The sequence below is a fragment of the Grammomys surdaster genome, unplaced genomic scaffold (assembly GCF_004785775.1).
Source record: "Grammomys surdaster isolate TR1022 unplaced genomic scaffold, NIH_TR_1.0 190, whole genome shotgun sequence".
Taxonomy (NCBI): Eukaryota; Metazoa; Chordata; class Mammalia; order Rodentia; family Muridae; genus Grammomys; species Grammomys surdaster.
The window spans coordinates 2649963-2667615 of record NW_021604635.1 but is presented as its reverse complement, the minus strand read 5'-3'; the positions used below and the strand labels follow the sequence as shown (position 1 = coordinate 2667615).

Genomic DNA, 17653 nt, shown 5'->3' with positions numbered 1-17653 from the left:
TGCCACCGGAAACCCCCCTCCCCTCTGCCACCGGAAACCCCCCTCCCACCACCACACATGGTCAGAGGACAACCACAGAGGGGAAGGAGACAGAGACCGGGGGAGTGAACCTTCTAGGAAGCCTTGGGAAGTGAAGCTAGATTATGGCTGACACTTGAGACTGAGCTTACAGCCTGATACAGGGGATGGGGGCGGGGCGTCTTGACAAGTGCTGCTGAGTGGAACTGAGGGAGCCTGGAGGAGTGAGGAGGCTCAGGACCTACCCAGAGGAGCAGACAGCTGCAGCAGCCAGGGGGACAGTGGCAAAGGAAAGTGAGTCAGACCAGAAACAACAGAATTGGTGCTCACTGCTTCCAACCATCCATCCAGCTTTTCCGGAAACCAAATCCCTTTAAACTTTATGATTTTAAACATTCACGTCTGGTTTCAAAAGAAAAAGAAAAGAGTGTGTAAACAGAGCATGTGCCTGAGCTAGAAAGGCTCAGGGTTGAAGAAACGTAATTCTAAACAGTGAGAGGTGTTAGTTGCTGGCAGAGATGCAGGATTGGAAGTGAGAAGGTGAATTTACTATGTTTGGTTCCCAGTTGTGGGGGTTGAGGGTGGGGCTGGTTGATTGGTTGGTTTGTTGTTGAGACCAGATTTCATTCTTATAACCCAGGCTGGCCTAGAATGTACTCCGTAGCACAGGTTAGCATCTTTTTGTCTCCTGAGATCTGAGTTTACAGGTTAGCACATTCTGGTATTTTTCTTTTCTTTATGTGGGAATTCTGAGAATGTTGAAATGCAGTTGCATTGGAAGGCTCTAATAAGGATGTGCCAAGAGGCGGGAAGAGAGAAAAGCAGCCACAGTAAGGGACCCACAACAGAGTATAGCTCGGATTCAGAGGAAGGGTGCAGACTGCTCTCAGACAGGAGGTACCAGCTGGGAGGCGGACCCTGAGTCTGGCTCTGACGGTGACCAGCAGCCGCTGGAGGAAGCTCCATTCTGGTGTCCTCTATCAGGACAGGTCCTCTACCTGTCCTGAGCACAGGTATCTTTGGGATGACGGTGCCGCTTAAGATAATTCAAATTTTGCCGGGCAGTGGTGGTGCACGCCTTTAATCCCAGCACTTGGGAGGCAGAGGCAGGCAGATTTCTGAGTTCGAGCCAGCCTGGTCTACAGAGTGAGTTCCAGGACAGCCAGGGCTACACAGAGAAAACCTGTCTCGAAAAACCAAAAAATAATAATAATAATAATAATTCAAATTTTGTGACAAATGAAAAAGGTTTTATATAGTTGCTGTGCAAGTTACAATGTCTGAAATAGGTGATCAAGGCTGGGACCCCAGACCTAGGTATGGTGGCCACTCCCTGGACTCAGGATAGAAGCAGAAGAATTAGGAGTTCAAAGTTGCTCTTAGCTCAAAGTGGGTTGCATGAGACGCTGTGTGAAATCAAAAAGCAAAAGAAACTTCTAGGACCCCTAATCTTCCTCCGTGTATAATTTCCTCCAGGAGGTAAAGCAGTGAGCTTTGTCTATACTTGTGTTTGTACGCACAGGATGAATGTGTGTGAGCATGTGTCTCATCCTTGTGTCTGTACGCACAGGATGAACCTGTGTGAGCATGTGGCTAACAGCTTTGTATTCTTAGGTTGCCAATGAAATACTGGGACCAGAAGCTTCCTCGCAAACTCCCCCCGCTAAAGGAATCCATCCACCTCACCAGTCTTCCTTTGCCTGGGTATCTGGAACAGGTTCTGTTGCATGGCTTTCTATGATACATGTTACAAGAACTAAGGGTGTCTTCTAATAGTAACTTCCACTTTTAATACAGTGAGGTTCCAGGCCAAAGTGTCCTGATTTTAAGATTTATTTATTTTATATATATGAATACACCAGAAGAGAGTCCCATTACAGATGGTTATGAGCCACCTTGTGGTTTTCTGGGAATTGAACTCAAGACTTCTAGAAGAACAGCCAGTGCTCTCAACCACTGAGCCATCTCTCCAGCCCAGTTTTCTGATTTTAAGTTGTAAACCACTCTTCATTTATAGATGGCTGTTAACATAAAGTCTGGGATCTCCTATATTTAATGCTTGGAGCTGCACCATAGGAAAGGAGAATGGACTGTCTTAAGCCTATTTATATGTAATTTGGATGTATAGTTTAGTTTCTTTTCTTTCTTTCTTTCTTTTTTTAATTTTAGTGTTGTTGGGTTTTGTTTGTTAGTTTGTTTTTAATGTTTTGAAATGTTGCGTTGCCCTCCCAAAGGTTAAATTACTCCTCAAAAGAGTTAAGTCACGGTACCAGGATAGGTGAGATACAAAACAAATCCACATTAAACTGTCTGTTCAAATCACATTTTATTCATCTAGATTTAGTTGTTTTTAAAGGTAGTAAAATTTACCACAGTCAAATAGTATGTCAAAGTTATTTAATTTTTAAGTTATTATTTGTGTCTGTGTATATACTGCCATGTGCATGTGCATGTGTATGCACTCGGTGTGCACAAGGGGGACATGTGTCATGGCATGTGTGGAAGTCACATGACAACTCTGCAGACTCGGTTCTCTCCTTCCAGTTTTACACAGGCTTCTAACCTTTACCCACTGGGACATCTCACTAGCCTTCTTAAGTTATGATTATTTTTTTTCCTGCAAAATAAATGTCAAAAACTCAGTTTTACAACTTTGTCACAACTTCTTACGCACTTAATTTTTGTCAGTTTCCCTAGAAAGTTAGCCTTCAACGACACATACCTGAGCTACATAGCAAGAATGCCTCAAAAAATTCTGAAAGAAAACCAGAAAGGAGAAATGGAGGCAAAGCGAGCCTTCCACGGGCTCACTGCCAACATGCCAAGGAAGATCCCGCCACGGGGAGGCGTGTTCTTAGAAGGCCTGCTTTATTACAAGGCCTCTTTACCTTCATGGCTTTAGGAACTTGGCCACAGTAACACTGTGGCCTCTGGGACTGCTCATCATGTGGCCAAGAACACAGAGTAGGAGGCAGGCCCCCAGTGCTGACCACACAGATAGATGAGTCAAGACAATTCTTTCTTTCTTAATGGCAAGACATACGGCCACCACCAGCCGGCATTATGTCCGTTTATATTTCATTTCTTCATCAAATGTCGTGTGTTTCTTTCCTGTTGACTAGATGGTTATCTAATCATCCCCATCCTAGGAAGGCTAGTTGATGAACAGAAAGGCTTTTATCTATCTGCATTAGGAATGACCTTGAACTCGAATACACTGACTTAAATGTCTCTTACCTGCAGGGGACAGCAACTTCCCTGATCAAGGCAATGAATGCGGCAGGGAACCTGAAGCCCAAGCTCCCCTTCCTAAGCGTGAGGAGGTCCGTGCTCCTTTACATAGCCTTCCATCTCAAAGGTACGCCTTCCGAAATGATGCCCCATTCGGAAAAGCTCAGCACGGGTTGTACCACATGGGTAGACAGGGCTGTTAAACTGGGTTGATTATCTTCTTGCATGGGAGGGGACCAATGGAATACAGGGTAAAAATCTACAGGAAAGTATCAAAACTGAAATCCCCAGTTTTTAAATCAAGGACTGTGCACTGGACCACGGTGCAGGCCTGTAAAAGCCCAGCAGGAGCCTGAGGAGGATTACAAAGATCAAGGCCTGCCTGGGCTCTGGAGTCAGCTCTAGCACGGCCCACACAACTTAGTAAGACCCTGTCTCAAAAACAAAACTTTAAAGCAGGCATGGTGGTGCACACCTTTAATTCTAATGCTTGGGAGGCAGAGACAGGCACATCTCTGTGAGTTCAAGGGCAGCCTGGTCTACATAGCAAGTTCTAGGCCAGCCAGGGCTACACAGTGAAACCATCTCTCAAACAAATGCAGAGTTCTAGGGATGTAGTTCAGAGGCAGAGAACTTGCCCAGCGTATGTAAAGCCCTAGGTTCAATCCCTAGCACCATAAAATTAATAATGTAATTTAAAAAAAACCAGGGTAATAAATAATATAATCAGCACTCAAAAATCCATGCCATAGAGAAAAGTGAACCGGAAAATTATGATCTAAGATAGACAGCCCTCTAACCTAACCTATGTGGGATGGGACTCCCTCAGCTGGGTGAGGTCTAGTTACACATGAAGCTCTCCTTTGTAGAATGGCTTGCTAACCACCTATCAGAAAACATTCACAACTCTGTGGCATTTTCTACAGCATTTAATCCCAAGGCTTCTGAATATTCAAGAAAAAAATATAAGAAGAAGATGGAGCAGTTTGTGGAAAGATGTGAACTCATAACGTACCTCAGCTCCAAGATGACCCGGAAGTACAAGGAGCCACAGTTCAGAGCCATCGACTTCGATCACAAGCTACAGACCTTTTTGTCCTTGAAAAACATAGACCCAGTTACTGGGTAGCTTGCTTAGGTTACAGAGATCCAAATCCCAGAAGTCTCCAAGGGACAGAGGGGATTGAGGAAGCAGAGTTAATACCCTGCATTTTCTGAAGTGTATTTCCCTCCTGCCTGATGTTGTGCAGGTACTGGGCCTCAGATGGATTCAAAGGCCTAACCAGGAAGGGTGACCCTCTGAGTATCCATACGGCTCTCACCTTTATTCCTGTTTTATTCCCTGAATTTCATGTTCCCACAAAATAGACATTCCATATGAGATATTAAAATACGGACTAAACCTATTTTCTTTTGTTTTTTTTTCTTCTCTTGCTCGGGGAGGCCAAGTTGAAACAGGGTCTCTCCACACAGCCTAGGTTATCCTGGAACTCACTAGGCAGACCAGCCTGGCCTCAAACTCACAGGGCTCCACCTGCCTTTGCCTACCTACTGCTGAGTTTAAATGTGTGTGCCATTCCTAGCCCTGCAGAGATTTGTGGGCCAGGGTTGAAGGTTACAAGGGGAGCAAGCCCTCCTCCCTCTCAGAGGAGAAGAAGAGGGGGAAACGGAGGGGTTGTGGAGGGGGACTAGGATGAGGGCATGGATAGGGATGTAAGGTCAATAAAAAAAAAGGTGTGTGTTACTATGCCTGGCCTTGTCTTCCTTCCTCCCTTCCTTCCTTTCTTCCTTCCTTCCTTTCTCTTTCTTTCTTTTCTTTCACATTTTCAGTAGAAAACTAGTCTCTGTTAAAGAAAATTACCCATTAAACATTAGAAAGCTTCAAGAGATAAAACTACTAGAAATCTTGGTCATACTTTTTACATAAGAAATTGTATATTTTCTGAACATAAGACACTGTCATTTTCCCAACAAAATAACTGAAATCTGTAGCAAAAGACAGGCTTCCCTCTTTGTTAACTCTTCCCTGATATATACTTAATATATGGTTCTAAAGCTAGAAGTTACCAGGGTTGTAAGAGGAAATGCAGATTTTTATGAAATATGTCAAAAGACTATGGGGGCAGGAACTAAGTTAGATTTGAACGAGTTCTTAAAATATGGACAAATGTTTAGCAGCTGTATAAAACAGCTAAAATGTTAACTAGCAAAAACTGTAGGGCCATAGAGAGGGCTCAGAAAGCACCCTACTATCAGCACAGCTTAGGAGTGCCTAGAACTTCAGTTTCAGGGAGCTAGTGCCCCCTTCTGGTCTCTGAGGGTACTGTACTCACATGCACAGATAAACACACATACCCATAATTTAAAATAACAAAGCAAATCTTTAAAAAAATTAAGTGTGTGCATATGTGTGTGTGTGTGTGTGCGCGCGTGCACGTGCATGTGTGTGTGTGTGAGAGAGAGAGAGACAGACAGACAGAGAGAAAGAGAGAGAGAGAGAGAGAGAGAGAGAGAGAGAGAGAGAGAGAGAGAGATTTAATATAATAACTCTTAAACAAAAGCTAGAATGCCGGGCTGGGGATGTCACTTGACCAGAAGATGTTTAGCTCATATGCAGGAAACACTAGGTTCCAACTCCAGCCCCTCATAAAAACCAGGCATGACACATACTTGAGATCCCAGTACTGGTTCAAGGTCATCCTTGGCTACCTAACAGCAGTCCAGGCTCAAAGTCAGCCCTGGCTACAGGGAACACTGTTCAAGGAAGGAAGGGAGGGAGGGAGGGAGGGAGGGAGGAAGGAAGGGAGGGAAGGAAAGGAAGGAAGAAAGGGAGAAAGAGAAAAAAGAGGAAAAAAGGTCAGAGGAAGAAGGGAGGGAGAAGGGGAGGAAAAGGGGAGAGGAAGAGAAAAAAAAGAAAATTCCCTAAACCGTATAAGAAAACTGGGAGTTGACTGCAAAAATTTTTTTCTGGGGATTTAAGTACCACCTACTCTTTTCTTTCTCTCTCTCTCTCTCTCTCTCTCTCTCTCTCTCTCTCTCTCTCTCTAGTTTGCCTGCATATATATCTGAGGGTGCCATATACTCTAGAACCAGAATTGCAGACGATTTGCGTGCTATCATATGGGCACTGAATCTAATTCAAGTCCTCTGGAAGAGCAGCCAGTGCTCTTAACTCCAGAGCCATCTCTCCAGCCACACAGCCCACATATCTGACTTTTTAGTATCTGTCATTTACCATTTTCTCACCACCAGACTACATTTTATTGGCCTTTTCATTTCTAATTAGATTTCCACGCGCCGCCTCCTCAGCCAGTGGGTATACTGGCATCCTTCAGCAGTTAAGCCATATTCTGAGCCCAAGCTGAGTGGCTCCAAGTATTTTGGAGACCTCTAAGAAACATCTCACATTCCCCAGGGCAACATCACTTGACTGGGGATTAAGTTTGCTAATTTGGATCCTACTCAGTCCCCCTGAACCTGAGACTGGGATTAGGAACCCATAGCCATCCCAAGTGGACTCAGCTTGAATACCAAAGAAATACCAGGGTGGTGGTCCACACACTCATCAATGCAGCGTACACACAGAGGAGGCTACGGTGAGACAAAAGATGCTCTGCAAAGGTGGGTACCCAATGACGGGGTCTGGGTATGGAGTTGTGTAAAGGCTTTAAAAGTTTGGCTTATGGGGTCATTGTGAGTGAGTGATTGCTTTTTCCGTTGCTTAGTTTCACACTTTTCCTTTGTCCTAGATCTTAGAGTGACATCAAGCTCTGACAATCATGCCTCATCTTCCTCAGTGGGAATAACTCAAAATGCTGTTTAATTTTGTACTGTTAGTGTGTTAGATTTTGTTTGTTGTTTGTTTGTTTTTCGAGACAGGGTTTCTCTGTGTAGCCCTGGCTGTCCTGGAACTCACTCTGTAGACCAGGCTGGCCTCGAACTCAGAAATCCTCCTGCCTCTGTCTCCCAAGTGCTGGGATTAAAGGCGTGTGCCACCACTGCCCGGCAGTTTGTTAGATTTTTTTAAAGCTCTGTGATAACTGCAAAAAATTATATGAACCTATGGGGGGTGAGCAAGTTTCTTTCAGGCTGTAGAGCAACCACTAAACAACTTTCCAGGGGTTTGTCTAGAGTTCAAGTCTGCCAGGAAAGAAGCAGCAAGACCAATCACAGAGCTATTAAGACTTTGTTTCCTCTTTTGGGACAGAAAAGGGGAAGGGAGGTTCTGTAGCTTCTCTCTGAGATGACCTCAAAGATGACCCTGTAAGTTTTAATACTTCCATTGCCACTGTTTTGGAGATGCTGAATCCAGCACAGGTGTAGACAACTGTCCTCTCTCTCTCAGGAAGATGTCACTGAGCCTTGCCAGGACCCAAACCCCACATGCTTCCCCTTTCTTCTCTCTTCCCTCTGAGTAAATACATCTCTCATCAGACTTCAGGGGACTCAAGCACGGGAGGCTGAATCTCCCAGGATGCCCAGTGTGGTCCCAGACACGCGTGCAAATGCACACGCATGCAAATGCAGCTGCAGACATGCAGAGGCTTAGACGGGAGAGGTACAGACAGGCACCGTTCACAGCATGTCAGACAGCCTACCACAGAATTATTACACATCATCGGATCAAATTCCTACACATTACATTTTTAATTTTGTTACATTTAGTTACTTTACATGTGTGAGCATTTTGACTGCACCACACACATGCCTGGTGCCTTCAGAGGTCAGAAGAAAACACTGAATCTCCTGAAACTGGAGCTATGGATGCTTGTGAGCCGACATGAACAACCACTTCAAAACTCAAAGGAACACATTCTATAGTTTTGAATACTTTAAATTGTATAATTTACCTCTTATTTCATTCTCAATTCACTTGAAAATATACTGAACTCAGTAAATGTATTAAAATCTCATACACTCATGGTGAAAGGGAGGAAGTTCAAACAATTCTATCAAGTAGAGAACTGGGGATGATGTTTCTGGTTTGGCTTGGTTTGGTTTGGTTTGGTTTGGTTTGGTTTGGTTTTCTGCTTTTATAAATGAACTGAGTAGAGAAAGATACATCTCTAAACATTTTGGGGGTGGTTTGAAAAACAATTCTCTCCAAGTGGTAACATCCAAATTAAATGACCTATCAGAATCAAGACAGGTGAAATTAGAGAGAAAAAAAATCAAATTCAAAAATTTTAACCATTCCAAGTCCATCAAACCTGTGTTACAGTATGCTGAAAAGCCCTCAGTACAAAAGCAAGTGCATATTGTGTATGTTCTTAGGAGTCTTCCCAGTCTGAATTAATTTTTCTTCAAAGCCAATATATATCATGTGAGTATTGTACAAAGGTTAGGGGCCGGGAAACAAGAGCACTACTGGATTAGTGAGGAGGAAGAGGAGGAGGAGGAGGAGGAGGAGGAGGAGGAGGAGGAGGAAGAGGAGGAGGAACAAGAGGAAGAAGAGGAAGAGGAAGAAGAGGAAGAGAAAGACAGAGTGGGGAGGAGGAAGAGAGGGTGGGGCTATAAGGCTGTGCTAGTACCGTTGAACACTGAAATTGTCCTTCTGTTCCCTCAAGTCCCGGAACATGATGGCCCTTGGACTACAGCTTCTTCAGCAGATGTCAGCTGACCATCCCAGGCCTCACAGAGGTTCTGTTACCCTTCATTGCCACAGAGGACTTCCACTAGCCGTCATCTGCCAGCTAATGATGAGCCTTCTCCTTCCTCCTGTCAAGTTCTCCACAGACCCAATCCATCAGGGGGCAGGGGACAGGAGGCTCTGTTAATATAGGCTCCTCTCTCTCTCTCTCTAGATCACGCCCACTCGCACTCCCTCTCTCTCTCTCTTTCTCTCTCCCTTCCAAGCTGGGAAGCAGTAGAATAATGGAGATTAGATATGGAAAAGAAAAAAGAAAAATTCTGGATAACCCACTTATTTCACTGTTTCCTCTATTATCAAGCAATCTTACTCATAAAAGTGTATAATCTATGCTCTAGTGATATTACCATCAATATCTTCAACACTAGATTCTTGCTATGAGCTGACATTTTAAATTCTTCAAAATTCAAAAAACTAATTTTAGCATTTTAAATTTTGTTAGTTTTTGTTGTATTAACCTGTATCTTTACAGTTGTCTAGCCGCATGCATCTCACATTTGGTTTGGCCACCTCAGCCTTGTTAGCCAACCAGCCCTTTCCAGCAATCTTCCTCAGACTGGCTCCTGGTGACCAGCTCCTAGTGACACTGTTACCAGCTTTCTCATTTAAATAGCAGATCATTTGGTAAATTTGATCTAATTATGCCTCTGTGGAGTTTTAACTGCAGTGTTTTTACTGCAATTCTTTCAGCAGAAAACCAAACAAAAACCTATGTGAAAGCTAAGTCGAAAGACTGACCCTTGTTCCTTCTTTTTTTTTTTTTTTTCTCTCGAAGCTGAAGGCCGAACCCAAGGCTCTGTCACTTCGCAATATCCCCAACCCCACAACCACTCTTGTTCCTTCTGGAGTGCAGAAGTCAAACAGAACTCCCGACATCCCACTCGGATGCCCACAAATCTGAAGTATTCAGAGGCAGGTCCGGGTAAAGGGGAAACCTTAGAGCGGGAAACTATGGCTTGAGCTGCTTTTAATAAAAATTAGTAAGAATGAAAGAGTCTGGCTGGTAATTCCATCTTTAGTTTCCAAATAGTGGATAATACATATAGATGGCAAATTTAGAATCTGGAAGTGGACGAAGTAGAAATAATTAGGTACAAGAGTTGCATAAACGCTGAGCGGAAGCTGCTGGCACAGTTGGAAGTAGGTCTCGAAGGAATCTGAGTGAGGCTTAGGAGCGTCAATCCAGAACACAGGAGAGCCACAGCAGATGCTACCCAGGTTTGTATTTAAAGAACTCTCTCATACTCCTAGGTCTCAGAGGGAACAACACTGCCCTGAGACAACTGAAACCCTCAACAGTCTCTTAGAAGTGCCGGAAATCTAAATAAAAACCGCGGTCATTTCAGTCACAGTAGCCAAGCCAGGCACTAAGCGCTTTCGAACCCTACCAGGTGGGCACTGGTGGTAACCAGGCGCTGAGGATGAGTGACTTGGGGAGGAGAGGAGGCAGAGGAGAGACTCATTCGGGAGGCACATATCTGCTGATAAGGTGTGACTGAAGCCACCGCCGTCTTTATGCTCACCATCTAATCAGCGGACCTGGGGTCTACAAGGTGTCCACGGAAAAGACGGCTGTGGAACTGGAGGTCAATTTCCGCAGATTGGCAGGTTTCCGCACCAGACCGTCCCTTTCCGGATTCCACAGCAAAGCCCGCCCCCGGGGCGGGACTCCGCGGTCACGTGATGCGGCGCCGCGTGCGCGCTTCCGGGTTGACCCGGGGCTGAGAACCCTGAGCTAGAGCGTAGTGGCGGCGGGGGCGTGGATCGGCGGCAGGCCCGGTTAGCGCCCTCTGGGCAGCGAGGTGGACTGACCGTAGCAGGACCCCGCCGGGCGGCCCTGACAGGTAGGTCCGCGGCCGGTGGGCTCGGCCCGGAGCCTTGGAACGCCCGCGGGACCCAGGCCTGGGTCGGCGCTCCGGGCACCGCTGCTGCCCAGAGCGGGGCCTCTGCAGCCGTGCGTTGTTTCCCCGCAGATCTCCCTTGCGTGGGTTCGTTCCCGTATTTCTCGTATTTGTTCCCACAGACGAAACAGCTGTTCATGTGTAGCATCGCGGCAGCTTGGCCCCAACTCCAACACTGTGCCGCCACACTTTGAAAGTTTAATTACAAAGTTAATGGAAGGGAGGGCCGTGCAGACTTTTGATTCCATTCTGTAATTCCAGAGGAAATTCCAGACCGTAGGATGTTATGTGGGAACTAGAGAGCCATCCATCAGGGTAGCAGCAACAAGGGGAGGAACCCAAGGCTTGGCTTTCTAAGTAGATTTTAGAAGGTGGTAATGGCAAAACTGGCTTGTGACAGCTGGAGCACGCACGAACAGTCTTGTTAGACAATACTTCTTCCTAAATAAACATTGTTTTCTTATTTCAGATTGAAGCCTCGTCAGAGTCTTCTGGAGAAAATGGCAGACACAACACCGGAGCCTTCTGGGCAGCTTGTCGTACACTCAGACACTCACAGTGACACTGTCCTGGCTAGTCTTGAGGATCAGAGGAAGAAGGGCTTTCTTTGTGATATTACTTTAATCGTGGAGAATGTGCATTTCCGAGCCCATAAAGCCTTACTTGCTGCCAGTAGCGAGTATTTCTCAATGATGTTTGCGGAAGAGGGCGAGATTGGCCAGTCCATTTATATGCTGGAAGGCATGGTTGCAGACACTTTTGGTATCCTGCTAGAATTTATCTATACAGGTTATCTACATGCCAGTGACAAAACGACAGAACAAATCCTGGCTACTGCTCAATTCTTAAAAGTCTATGACCTGGTAAAGGCTTACACAGACTTCCAGAATAACCATAGCTCTCCAAAGCCACCGGCTTTGAGCTGCACAGGTACTCCAGTGGTTGTTATTTCCAATAAGAAGAATGACCCTCTAAAACGGAAACGGGGAAGGCCAAGAAAAACCAGTGGTTTGCAGGAAGGGAAATCAGAACTAGCCGCAGAGGGAGAGACGCAGCTAAGAGTTAACAATTCAGTTCAGAATAGACAAAACTTCGTGTGTAAAGAAGAAGACAGTGTCAAACTGAGGGAGCAGACTCCAAAAGAAAAGGAGGCAGAGCCTGCTGGTGAGCCAGGCAGAGCGGGAGAGATGCCAGCCGAAAAGGACGAGAACTCGGACCCCAAGGCTCGGGATGGGCAGGATAGCCAGAGTAGGTACAGCAAGCGGAGGATCCGCAGGTCTGTCAAGCTTAAAGATTACAAGCTTATTGGAGATGAAGATGACCAGAGTACAGCCAAGAGGATCTGTGGACGAAAAAAGCGCTCCAGTGGCCCTGAGGCCCGGTGTAAAGACTGCGACAGAGTCTTTAAATATAATCACTTCTTGGCAATCCACCAGAGACGCCACACCGGTAACTACGCTCCCCAAACTTGGTGCGATCAGTTGGGGAATCTGGAATTGTGGTCGTGACTTATTTATTGTTCAGTTCCTACATGATAGGCATGGCAGTAAAGCCTTCATGTTGTGTTTAGGTCTCATAGCCCCACAGTAGGTGATATCTCCAATGTACAGATGAGGAGATGGTTTTGTCTGTGCAGGCTCACCCATGACCCTTCAAGCCTGATTTAGAGCCCTGGGGTTTTTACATTACCAAGTTATTAAGCACCTCCTGCCTTTTGATTCAGGACTGTTCCTCATCTTTGCGGAAGCATTCTCTTGCTCTGTTCTATGGACATCTTTATAGTTTAGCCGTCTTGTGAATATCTTCTCCTTCTGGGTGTCTCTGACTCAGCATTAGCCATTAGTCCCCCTTGTGATCGAAATGCCTTTTGTGCTCGCCATGGTGTGGTTGTTGTAGGGTAGCCACCAACAACACACAGACCTTTTTTCCTCTTACAGTACTGGGCACGGCACACAGGGTATATATGCATGCCGAACAAGCAGTTTACGACTGAGCTGTATGCCCAGCCTGAATTATAGCTAGCTAGACTGAGAAACTGAATTTTAATTTGTTTTAGTTAACATAAGTTTTAATAAGCACATATGTGTGGTGGCTACCGTATTGGACAGTGAATCTCTACAGGAAATCTTTGAGCCCTTTCTTGAGATGTTCAGTTCACCCTGTCAGGTACGCTGTAATCGTCTCTTGCGAGCTTAAGTATAAGGGCTGGGGTTTTAACTTTTCTCTTTGCTGGCCTCTTGCTGTCATGTGACTCAGCTTGGGTGTTAGATCTACCTGCAGAGCGACAGCTTCCTGCGTCCCACACCCAGGCTCCTGATTTACTTGTCTGGATTATCCATGTTTGAAGTTTCCCAGGGATGTGGGTCAGTTGACAGAGTGCTTGCCTAGTATGTACAAAGCCCTGGCTTCCCTCCCCACACCACAGAAACTGGGCGAGGTGGCGTGTTCTGTGCCACTGCAGAAGTGGGGACAGGAGGAGCTGAAGTCCAGGGCCATCCTTGGCTGCAAGGCAGGCCTGGGGTACATGAGCTGCTGGCTGGGAAAGAGCTCCCCAGGGGCTGTGCATGTTAAAAACCTCAATTATGATACTTTGAACAGAACAAAATCTCAAATACATATTGAACTGTAGTGGGTTCTATTTTATTTTTCTAATGGGGCTCTGTAACTAATGGATCCTAATACTAGATTGCATTTTAGCTACTTTTACCCAAGTGGTGCCTAACTTAAAAAAACATTATATTGTTCAGAAAACATAATTAAGGAAATAGCTTGTCGAATCTTCCCTTTATCCCTCTTGGTTTCTAAACCTTTGCAGTCAGCCTTAGAATGCGTGTTCTCTTTCTTTGGTATAGATCAGGTACGTCAGAAAGCTCTCACTCCAGAAGACTGTGTTCAATCACTCCACACACACTGTTTTACCGTGGTGTTGTTTTTCTTCCTGCCCACGCACGCTGCTGTTGCTGCTTGAGCTGACCGGCTCGTAACCTCCTCACGTTCACCTGCACTCTGTTTTTGCTTCATTTTCTGGGAGATTGTCGCCATACTTTTTAGCCTCTGGGTTTGCTATTTCTACCTTTAAAAAAAACAAAAAAAAACCAAAAACCCGAAGGTTTTCTATATCTCCGTTCCAGAGCTTTGTGCTTCCTTGGACAATCCCCCAACCCCAGTGTAATTTTTTTTTTTGAGACATGATCTCATTAAATAGCAGTCTGACCTTGAAATCATGATCTGAGCGTCCCAAATGCCGGTATTTCAGACATGTGCCACCATGCCCCATGTACTTGATCTTTACACAAAGCTGTTTTTCCTTACCTGTCCAGGTGTCTGTCTCCACTATTAGAGGCTTTCCTTGGCTGTAAAGATTTCTTTATGTGTATGAATGTTTGCCTGCATGTATGAATATATGTATGTGTGTGCATCATCTATATGCCTGGTACCCAGAAAGGCCAGAAGGGAGTATTAGATGGCCTGAAACTGGAGTTACAGATGGTTGGGTATCACCCTCTTGGTGCTAGGAACACAACAAGACAGAGCCATCTCTCAAATGCAGTGCTATTTTTTATACCACTCATTTAATCATATGTAAGATTAGGGCACTAGAAGCTGTTGGCATTCCTGTGGCTATGAAGACAGCCTGTAAAGCAGCAGCGGCTCTGGCAGGATGTGGTGGACCCCACTTCCTCGTTACTCATGCCTGCCTTGGGCATCTATGGCTGCTTCCAGGAGATATGGTTCTACTCTCCTCCCTAGAGGCGCTAGGCCTGGCTGCCATGTCTAAGGAAGAGGGTTCTCCTTATCCCCAAAGAGATTTGACTTTCCAGTTAGCTGCCCAGGTAACCTCTAATCCAAAGACCCTTTACTCTCTTCAGAGAACAGTCTCCATCATCCTTTGGTGGTGAGTGGGAGACATTTGTGTTCTTGGTGTGTGGAATGGAAAAGAGAGAATAGGAAGGGACGGCCTTCCCTCTAAATCCCGTGTACTTCACCCTCTCCAGGAGTGGGGCCATTCTGAAACCTTTAGAGGCTGAGTCTTACAAGTTAGCTTGCATCTCGTGGCTATCGCCTGTCGGCTTTCATTTCACCTGTTCCCCTTTCTTGGCTTTTATTGCTGATAGCTCACCTATCTGCTGCACTTGGAAAGTTTGCCCTAAATATTTATTTAACATAAATGATTCAATACTGTATGTTTTTAATTTGCAAGAAAGAGAAAAAAATGCACAGGTTCCTGCTTACACCATGCTTCTTGGCTTTGATTGCAGGGGAACGACCCTTCAAATGTAATGAATGTGGAAAGGGGTTTGCTCAGAAGCACTCCTTGCAGGTTCATACGAGGATGCATACGGGGGAGCGGCCATACACCTGCACCGTGTGCAGCAAGGCGCTGACCACCAAGCACTCCCTGCTGGAGCACATGAGCCTTCACTCAGGTAACAAGGCTCACACTAGAGGGCCACCAGGTACCCGTTTCCAGCAGTAAATGGTGTCTTCCCAGCACAGCGTCATTTACCACGTGGTGTTACTGAAAGACAGGAATATGCATCTGCTGATAGGCTGTTCTGAACAGCAGCAGCCTTGGGCTGCCATGCAGTGTGCATTTCAATGTTTTGCCTAAGTGCTAGAGTTTAGAATTTTCTTTATATTCCTTTGGGACCATTGAAACCTCCAGTCCTACCTCAGTCTCCACTGCTCCCTATTGCCTTGCATAGGTGTGCACATTCTGACAAGCCTTCTGGGTGTGTAGACAGATGTATCACTCCTAAAAATGGGAACCTGGGCATTGTGTTGTTTATCTTATTAGCATTCCAGTTCTCTGCAGTTTGTTGGTGTGGTTTAAGTATTTTATTTTTCACTTGGCAGGACAGAAGTCTTTTACCTGTGACCAGTGTGGAAAATATTTCAGCCAGAAAAGACAGCTAAAGAGCCATTATCGAGTCCATACAGGTACGATACCAGTGAGGTGAGGAAACAGTTCCGCTGCTGGGGAAATGCAGATACAAAGTGTTTGTGAGCCAGTAGGTTCATCCTACAGAGCGAATGGAAAGCAGTCAGCTAGGGATGCAGCTCCCTGAATAGGGATGAATGAAGCCCTGGGTTCAGTCCCTAGTGCCACGTATAACTAAGCATGGGAGCACTCATCTGGTATCCTGGCACTTGAGAGGTAGAGGCAAGAGGTTTAGAAGTTCAAAATCATCCTCTGGTTTAAGGCCTGCCTGGGATGCCTGAGACTGTATCCAAAAAAAAAAAAAAAGGCAAAGGGTGTCACGTTGCTCTGCACTACCATAAGATTCAGTTTAATGTTTGCACTATATATAAACCACACAGAACTGCTATATCCAAAAGTGCTACTTGCCCAAGAGGCTTCAGTTGATTGGCTGTTGTCAGTGGCACCTTGAAAGAAAGTCTCATCTGTGGCTTCAGATCTGCTAAATGTCCTGTTCTCCTTCCTGCTAACTAATAAGAATCGAAGGGAGTGGGGGAGAAATCATTGACATGCAGGTGAATAGTCATACCAGTGTTTGGCGAGAAGGGTGTTGAGAAAGGTGAGGAGAAGTTCTCCAAGAAGCACTGAGTTGAGATTCGTCGAGTAATCAAGTGTGTTGTTGTTAAAGTGCCGTATCTAAAGTGATTATTTTTCAGGGAGTGCTTTAGCACAGATCACTGGAGAAGTTCAGGGAGAGCACACACGCACTGACACTTTTTTTATCCTTGCGGCAAGGCCACTCACTACCAGAATGCAGCCACTGCCATCGAAGGTTTATGGATGTGTCCCAGCTAAAGAAACATCTGCGAACACACACAGGTAGGATGCGTCTCATGCAGCCTTCTCCATGCGCTCGCTGTCCTCGGCCTGCAGCTGGTGTGCTTGCTCACTGCCCATGTGCTGCGAGCTTGATAAGTTTATGAAAGCCAAAGGGAAAGTCCTCCTCACCTGATGAGGACAGTTGATGGCTGAAGGTTCGTGTCGTTTCACAGTACAGTGTCCGTCCGCCAGTCTGGTTCTGTGCTTCACACTCAGCTACTTGAGCACTGAAGGTGACAGCAAGGACTTGTCTAGACAAGGAGACCTACAGCAGACACAAAGGGATACAAGTCCTCGCTCTGTCCTCTGGAACCAACATTTACACCCCCAGCATTAAATTAGCACCTCCCTCCGAGGCAGGAATGAGGAAAGACAGCACTCATTTTAAATTCACAGAAGTCAAATTGTCTATCTTTTGTTTTGTTTTGTTTTGTTTGTTTTTCAAGACAGGATTTCTCTGTGTAGCCCTGGCTGTTCTGGAACTCATTCTGTAGACCAGGCTAGCCTTGAACTCAGAAATCCACCTGCCTCTACCTCCCAAGTGCTGGGATTAAAGGCATGCGCCACCACTCCCCGGCTCAAATTGTCTATCTTATACCTTTTGAAAGGGGTATATGTTAAAAAATAAGCCTGTTAGATTTCCAAGGAACAGTTTCTATTAAGCTGGATTATTTAATGATTCTGTCAAGTTGTCTACTAGTAATGTATATTAAAACAGTTTAAGCCAGACAATGGTGGTGCATGCCTTTAATCTGGACACTTGAGGCAGAAGCAAGCAGATCTCTGAGTTCAAGGCCAGCCTGGTCTACAGAGTGAGCTCCAGAACAACCAGGGATACACAGTGAAACCTTGTCTCAAACAAACAAAAAGTTTAATTTTTGGCTCTTTGGACTTTGATTTCTAAATGCAGGTTAGTAATTCCCTAACTCTAAGAAAAGCTAGTTCAGATTAATTGTCATTATCCAAGTATCTGGGACTAGAAACACCCAAAATTCCAAAATGTTCCAAGTCATTTTTTGAGTTTCAGTGTGACACAACAGTGGAAAGTGCCAC

General features: G+C 45.4%; 2 protein-coding genes and 1 long non-coding RNA gene across 4 annotated transcripts in view; 2 read left to right on the top strand and 1 right to left on the bottom strand.

Moving 5' to 3' along the window:
• Positions 1 to 4378, top strand: part of Ak9 (adenylate kinase 9) — a 118184-nt gene extending 113806 nt beyond the window's left edge. Inside the window, exons 37-39 of the mRNA XM_028769052.1 lie at positions 1633 to 1735; positions 3262 to 3376; positions 4176 to 4378. Of these exons, the coding sequence (XP_028624885.1) occupies positions 1633 to 1735; positions 3262 to 3376; positions 4176 to 4378 (421 nt within the window). The remainder of the gene's footprint in view (positions 1 to 1632; positions 1736 to 3261; positions 3377 to 4175) is intronic.
• Positions 4379 to 10633: 6255 nt separating this feature from the next.
• Zbtb24 (zinc finger and BTB domain containing 24) overlaps positions 10634 to 17653 on the top strand; it is a 14240-nt gene continuing 7220 nt past the window's right edge. The window contains 5 exon segments of the mRNA XM_028769046.1: positions 10634 to 10743; positions 11270 to 12249; positions 15060 to 15227; positions 15658 to 15741; positions 16517 to 16600. Of these exon segments, the coding sequence (XP_028624879.1) occupies positions 11301 to 12249; positions 15060 to 15227; positions 15658 to 15741; positions 16517 to 16600 (1285 nt within the window). The 5' untranslated portion in view covers positions 10634 to 10743; positions 11270 to 11300.
• Positions 10822 to 17653, bottom strand: part of LOC114622634 — a 24648-nt gene continuing 17816 nt past the window's right edge. Inside the window, exons 1-3 of one of the 2 annotated variants that reach the window (XR_003711650.1) lie at positions 15674 to 16685; positions 13720 to 13873; positions 10822 to 11534 (exon numbers count right to left, since the gene is read on the bottom strand). This is a non-coding gene — a long non-coding RNA (uncharacterized LOC114622634). Of the gene's footprint in view, positions 11535 to 12562; positions 13874 to 15673; positions 16686 to 16729; positions 16866 to 17653 lie in introns of those variants that run through there. The other variant, XR_003711649.1, reaches the window with a different exon arrangement.